The following is a 6,775-nucleotide window of genomic DNA, read 5'->3' as shown; positions in this document are numbered from 1 at the left end:
GATGGAGGAGTGTGGGAGAGGAGGGATGGAGGAGTGTGGGAGGAGGGATGGAGGAGTGTGGGAGAGGAGGGATGGAGGAGTGTGGGAGGAGGAAAGGAGGAGTGTGGGAGGAGGGATGGAGGAGTGTGGGTGAGGAAGGATGGAGGAGTGTGGGAGGAGGGATGGAGGAGTGGGAGAGGAGGGATGGAGGAGTATGGGAGGAGGGATGGAGGAGTGTGGGAGAGGAGGGATGGAGGAGTGTGAGAGGAGGGATGGAGGAGTGTGGGAGAGGAGGGATGGAGGAGTGTGGGAGGAGGGATGGAGGAGAGTGGGAGGAGGGATGTAGGAATGTGGGAGAGGAAGGATGGAGGAGTATGGGAGGAGGGATGGAGGAGTGTGGGAGGAGGGATGGAGGAGTGTGGGAGAGGAGGGATGGAGGAGTGTGGGAGGAGGGATGGAGGAGTGTGGGAGAGGAGGGATGGAGGAGTATGAGAGGAGAGTGGGAGGAGGGATGTAGGAGTGTGGGAGAGGAGGGATGGAGGAGTATGGGAGGAGGGATGGAGGAGTGTGGGAGAGGAGGGATGGAGGAGTGTGGGAGAGGAGGGATGGAGGAGTGTGGGAGGAGGGATGGAGGAGTGTGGGAGAGGAGGAATGGAGGAGTATGGGAGGAGGGATGGAGGAGTGTGGGAGGAGGGATGGAGGAGTGTGGGTGAGGAAGGATGGAGGAGTGTGGGAGAGGAGGGATGGAGGAGTGTGGGAGGAGGGATGGAGGAGTGTGGGAGAGGAGGGATGGAGGAGTGTGGGAGAGGAGGGATGGAGGAGTGTAGGAGGAGGGATGGAGGAGTGTGGGAGAGGATGGATGGAGGAGTGTGGGAGGAGGGATGGAGGAGTGTGGGAGGAGGGATGGAGGAGTGTGGGAGAGGAGGGATGGAGGAGTGTGGGAGGAGGGATGGAGGAGAGTGGGAGGAGGGATGTAGGAGTGTGGGAGAGGAGGGATGGAGGAGTATGGGAGGAGGGATGGAGGAGTGTGGGAGAGGAGGGATGGAGGAGTGTGGGAGAGGAGGGATGGAGGAGTATGGGAGGAGGGATGGAGGAGTATGGGAGGAGGGATGGAGGAGTGTGGGAGAGGAGGGATGGAGGAGTGTGGGAGGAGGGATGGAGGAGTGTGGGAGGAGGGATGGAGGAGTGTGGGAGAGGAGGGATGGAGGAGTGTGGGAGAGGAGGGATGGAGGAGTGTGGGAGGAGGGATGGAGGAGTGTGGGAGGAGGGATGGAGGAGTGTGGGAGAGGAGGGATGGAGGAGTGTGGGAGAGGAGGGATGGAGGAGTGTGGGAGAGGAGGGATGGAGGAGTGTGGGAGAGGAGGGATGGAGGAGTGTGGGAGGAGGGTTGGAGGAGTGTGGGAGGAGGGATGGAGGAGTGTGGGAGGAGGGATGGAGGAGTGTGGGAGGAGGGATGGAGGAGTGTGGGAGAGGAGGGATGGAGGAGTGTGGGAGGAGGGATGGAGGAGTGTGGGAGGAGTATGGGAGGAGGGATGGAGGAGTATGGGAGGAGGGATGGAGGAGTGTGGGAGGAGGGATGGAGGAGTGTGGGAGAGGAGGAATGGAGGAGTATGGGAGGAGGGATGGAGGAGTGTGGGAGAGGAGGGATGGAGGAGTATGGGAGGAGGGATGGAGGAGTGTGGGAGAGGAGGGATGGAGGAGTGTGGGAGGAGGGATGGAGGAGTGTGGGAGGAGGGATGGAGGAGTGTGGGAGGAGGGATGGAGGAATGTGGGAGAGGAGGGATGGAGGAGTGTGGGAGGAGGGATGGAGGAGTATGGGAGGAGGGATGGAGGAGTATGGGAGGAGGGATGGAGGAGTGTGGGAGAGGAGGGATGGAGGAGTGTGGGAGAGGAGGGATGGAGGAGTGTGGGAGGAGGGATGGAGGAGTGTGGGAGGAGGGATGGAGGAGTGTGGGAGAGGAGGGATGGAGGAGTGTGGGAGGAGGGATGGAGGAGTGTGGGAGGAGGGATGGAGGAGTGTGGGAGAGGAGGGATGGAGGAGTGTGGGAGGAGGGATGGAGGAGTGTGGGAGGAGGGATGGAGGAGTGTGGGAGGAGGGATGGAGGAGTGTGGGAGGAGGGATGGAGGAGTGTGGGAGGAGGGATGGAGGAGTGTGGGAGGAGGGATGGAGGAGTGTGGGAGGAGGGATGGAGGAGTGTGGGAGGAGGGATGGAGGAGTGTGGGTGAGGAAGGATTGAGGAAAGCAGAGAGGATCAGAAATTAGGTTTGTGTTTTTTCACTTCCACCATGAGGTGGTGAATGTTGATGAGCTCGGAGCGGACGGCCAGGCTGCGGAGGGGTGGTTGTGACAGCACCCGGTGGAATCGGTGATAATACTGGATCAGCTGGGTCAGCGCACCCTGTGGGGGAGGGGAGAATAGAGGTTATTGCTGGCACTCCAACCTCACACCGCATGCCCCCTCCACTCACACTCCCTCTAACCTCAGTTCCCACGCACCCACCTCTTCCGGCACATCCCCACCCCACACTAGACCTCCATTACCACCCCCATCACCCCAGGGTGAGCTAACGTCACACACTCCAGAACCCACCTCCCCCCAGGACTGTGACCCCTTCATCCCCACCCCACTCCAGGCCCCCATTACCACCCCCGTCACCCCAGGGTGAGCTAATGTCACACACTCCAGAACCCACCACCCTCCCATACCTCCCCCCAGGACTGTGACCCCTGCATCCCCACCCACCTGTATGATGCCCGTGCCATTGCGGAAATTGGTGAAGGACCTCATCACGTCCTGGCTCAGGGCTTCTACTGATTGCTTCCAGGTCGCGGCAAACCCCCGAACCAGCTGCACCACACGTCCTGAGACAACGGGGAGGTTGACAGTCAGCAAAAGTGAGGGAGAGGTCCCGCGCTGGGTGACTCGCAGTCAGTGCAACGTTTTACAGCACTGTCCGCTGTCCAGGGTGCTCCAGTTTCATCCCACAGAGACAACAATCGACAGGTTAGGGATAGTGAGGTGTGGGCATGCTATGTTAGCACTGGAGGTGTCAACAGTTGTGGACTTTCCCCACGCAAACGACGCATTTTCCCTGCATGTCTCGATGTCCAACAGCTAATCTTATCTGTGTGAGGAGTCTCTTTCGATTGTTGTGGGAAAAGTGGGTTTGAATTTGTGGGGAAGAAGGAAGCTGTAGTAATGGGAAGGGAACTACCTGATTCTATATTCTAAAGGGATAAGAATTCAACTTAAGGCTGAAATGGAGATAAAATTGAAGATTTAAAAATTTAAAGTTTAAATGGTGATAACAGAACTGACAGGGTTATATATAAATGTGCGCAGTATACAAAATAATGATCTTGTTAGAAAGATGAGGTTTCGGGTATTTGGGGGCACATGATAAAATAGGCCAAAGTCAGCATAATGTCCTTAATGGAAAATCTTGCCTGACAAATCTGTTGTAATTCTTTGAAGAAATAACAAGCAGGATAGACAAAGGAGAATCAGTAAATGTTGTGTACTTGGATTTTCAAGAAGCCCTTAGCTGCTATGAGCCCATGATATTACAGAAAGGAATCTAGCATGGATAAAGCAGTGGCTGATTGGCAGGAGGCAAAGAGTGGGAATAAAGCGAGCCTTTTCTGTTGGAAGCCGGTGACTAGTGGACTAGTTTCACAGGGGACTGTGCTGGAACCGCTTCTTTTAACATTATATGTCATTGATTTCAATGTGGCTGTTTGCAGACGATACAAACATGAGTGCAGGAACAGGTAGCGTTTGGATAATAGGGAGTCTGCAGAAGGACCGACGGATTCTGAGAATGAGCAAAGAGGCAGATGGAATATAGTGTTGGGAAGCGTATGGTCATGCACTTTGACAGAAATAATAAAGGTGTAAACTATTTTTCAAATGCAAAGCAAATTCATAAGTCAAAGATACAAAAGGAATTGGGAGTTCTCATGGAGGGTTCCAAAGGTTAACTTTGAAATTGAGCTGGTGGTAAGGCAGGCACTTCCGGGGGACTGGAATACTAAAGTAACCTGAGGATTTATAAAGCATTGGTCAGACCAGTGAGGAGGAGGGGGTGCCCCTGTGGGAGGGATGCTGCGGAGAGGAGTGATGTTTCTGAGGGGGAGGGGGTGCCCCTGTGGGAGGGATGCTGTGGAGAGGAGTGATGTTTCTGAGGGGGAGGGGGTGCCCCTGTGGGAGGGATGCTGTGGAGAGGAGTGATGTTTCTGAGGGGGAGGGGTGACACTGTGGAGAGGAGTGATGTTTCTGAGGGGGAGGGGTGACACTGTGGAGAGGAGTGATGTTTCTGAGGGGGAGGGGTGACACTGTGGAGAGGAGTGATGTTTCTGAGGGGGAGGGGGTGACACTGTGGAGAGGAGTGATGTTTCTGAGGGGGAGGGGTGACACTGTGGAGAGGAGTGATGTTTCTGAGGGGGAGGGGGTGCCCCTGTGGGAGGGATGCTGTGGAGAGGAGTGATGTTTCTGAGGGGGAGGGGTGACACTGTGGAGAGGAGTGATGTTTCTGAGGGGGAGGGGGTGCCCCTGTGGGAGGGATGCTGTGGAGAGGAGTGATGTTTCTGAGGGGGAGGGGGTGCCCCTGTGGGAGGGATGCTGTGCAGAGGAGTGATGTTTCTGAGGGGGAGGGGTGACACTGTGGAGAGGTGTGATGTTTCTGAGGGGGAGGGGGTGCCCCTGTGGAGAGGAGTGATGTTTCTGAGGGGGAGGGGTGCCCCTGTGGAGAGGAGTGATGTTTCTGAGGGGGAGGGGGTGCCCTGTGGAGAGGAGTGATGTTTCTGAGGGGGAGGGGTGACACTGTGGAGAGGAGTGATGTTTCTGAGGGGGAGGGGTGACACTGTGGAGAGGAGTGATGTTTCTGAGGGGGAGGGGGTGCCCCTGTGGAGAGGTGTGATGTTTCTGAGGGGGAGGGGTGCCCCTGTGGAGAGGTGTGATGTTTCTGAGGGGGAGGGGGTGACACTGTGGAGAGGTGTGATGTTTCTGAGGGGGAGGGGTGCCCCTGTGGAGAGGAGTGATGTTTCTGAGGGGGAGGGGTGCCCCTGTGGAGAGGAGTGATGTTTCTGAGGGGGAGGGGTGACACTGTGGAGAGGAGTGATGTTTCTGAGGGGGAGGGGTGCCCCTGTGGAGAGGAGTGATGTTTCTGAGGGGGAGGGGTGACACTGTGGAGAGGTGTGATGTTTCTGAGGGGGAGGGGTGACACTGTGGAGAGGAGTGATATTTCTGAGGGGGAGGGGTGACACTGTGGAGAGGAGTGATGTTTCTGAGGGGGAGGGGTGGTGCCCTGTGGAGAGGAGTGATGTTTCTGAGGGGGAGGGGTGGTGCCCTGTGGAGAGGAGTGATGTTTCTGAGGGGGAGGGGTGACACTGTGGAGAGGAGTGATGTTTCTGAGGGGGAGGGGTGACACTGTGGAGAGGAGTGATGTTTCTGAGGGGGAGGGGTGACACTGTGGAGAGGAGTGATGTTTCTGAGGGGGAGGGGTGGTGCCCTGTGGAGAGGAGTGATGTTTCTGAGGGAGGGGTGCCCCTGTGGAGAGGAGTGATGTTTCTGAGGGGGAGGGGTGACACTGTGGAGAGGAGTGATGTTTCTGAGGGGGAGGGGGTGCCCCTGTGGAGAGGAGTGATGTTTCTGAGGGGGAGGGGTGACACTGTGGAGAGGAGTGATGTTTCTGAGGGGGAGGGGTGGTGCCCTGTGGAGAGGAGTGATGTTTCTGAGGGGGAGGGGATGCCCCTGTAGGAGGGTTGCTGTGGAGAGGTGTGATGTTTCTGAGGGGGAGGGTGTGACACTGTGGAGAGGAGTGATGTTTCTGAGGGGGAGGGGTGACACTGTGGAGAGGAGTGATGTTTCTGAGGGGGAGGGGGTGCCCCTGTGGAGAGGAGTGATGTTTCTGAGGGGGAGGGGTGACACTGTGGAGAGGAGTGATGTTTCTGAGGGGGAGGGGTGACACTGTGGAGAGGAGTGATGTTTCTGAGGGGGAGGGGGTGACACTGTGGAGAGTTGTGATGTTTCTGAGGGGGAGGAGGTGCCCCTGTGGAGAGGAGTGATGTTTCTGAGGGGGAGGGGTGACACTGTGGAGAGGAGTGATGTTTCTGAGGGGGAGGAGGTGCCCCTGTGGAGAGTTGTGATGTTTCTGAGGGGGAGGGGTGACACTGTGGAGAGGAGTGATGTTTCTGAGGGGGAGGGGTGACACTGTGGAGAGGTGTGATGTTTCTGAGGGGGAGGGGTGACACTGTGGAGAGGAGTGATGTTTCTGAGGGGGAGGGGTGACACTGTGGAGAGGAGTGATGTTTCTGAGGGGGAGGGGGTGCCCCTGTGGAGAGGTGTGATGTTTCTGAGGGGGAGGGGGTGACACCGTGGAGAGGAGTGATGTTTCTGAGGGGGAGGGGGTGACACCGTGGAGAGGTGTGATGTTTCTGAGGGGGAGGGGGTGCCCCTGTGGAGAGGAGTGATGTTTCTGAGGGGGAGGGGTGCCCCTGTGGAGAGGAGTGATGTTTCTGAGGGGGAGGGGTGCCCCTGTGGAGAGGAGTGATGTTTCTGAGGGGGAGGGGATGCCCCTGTGGAGAGGTGTGATGTTTCTGAGGGGGAGGGGTGACACTGTGGAGAGGAGTGATGTTTCTGAGGGGGAGGGGTGACACTGTGGAGAGGAGTGATGTTTCTGAGGGGGAGGGGGTGACACTGTGGAGAGGAGTGATGTTTCTGAGGGGGAGGGGGTGACACTGTGGAGAGGAGTGATGTTTCTGAGGGGGAGGGGTGACACTGGAGAGGAGTGATGT

The 6,775-nt window shown here is 57.4% G+C and overlaps 1 protein-coding gene across 1 annotated transcript in view; it reads right to left on the bottom strand.

Moving 5' to 3' along the window:
* Nucleotides 1–2,226: 2,226 nt before the first annotated feature.
* The window catches only part of vps52 (VPS52 subunit of GARP complex), a 131,155-nt gene continuing 126,606 nt past the window's right edge, over nucleotides 2,227–6,775 (bottom strand). The window contains exons 19-20 of the mRNA XM_059957504.1: nucleotides 2,724–2,842; nucleotides 2,227–2,378 (exon numbers count right to left, since the gene is read on the bottom strand). Coding sequence (XP_059813487.1) covers nucleotides 2,232–2,378; nucleotides 2,724–2,842 — 266 coding nt within the window. The 3' untranslated portion in view covers nucleotides 2,227–2,231. The remainder of the gene's footprint in view (nucleotides 2,379–2,723; nucleotides 2,843–6,775) is intronic.

The sequence above is a fragment of the Hypanus sabinus genome (assembly GCF_030144855.1).
Source record: "Hypanus sabinus isolate sHypSab1 chromosome 5 unlocalized genomic scaffold, sHypSab1.hap1 SUPER_5_unloc_1, whole genome shotgun sequence".
NCBI classification, from domain to species: domain Eukaryota; kingdom Metazoa; phylum Chordata; class Chondrichthyes; order Myliobatiformes; family Dasyatidae; genus Hypanus; species Hypanus sabinus.
Note: the sequence above shows the minus strand (reverse complement) of the source record. Positions and strands in the feature narration are given on the sequence as shown.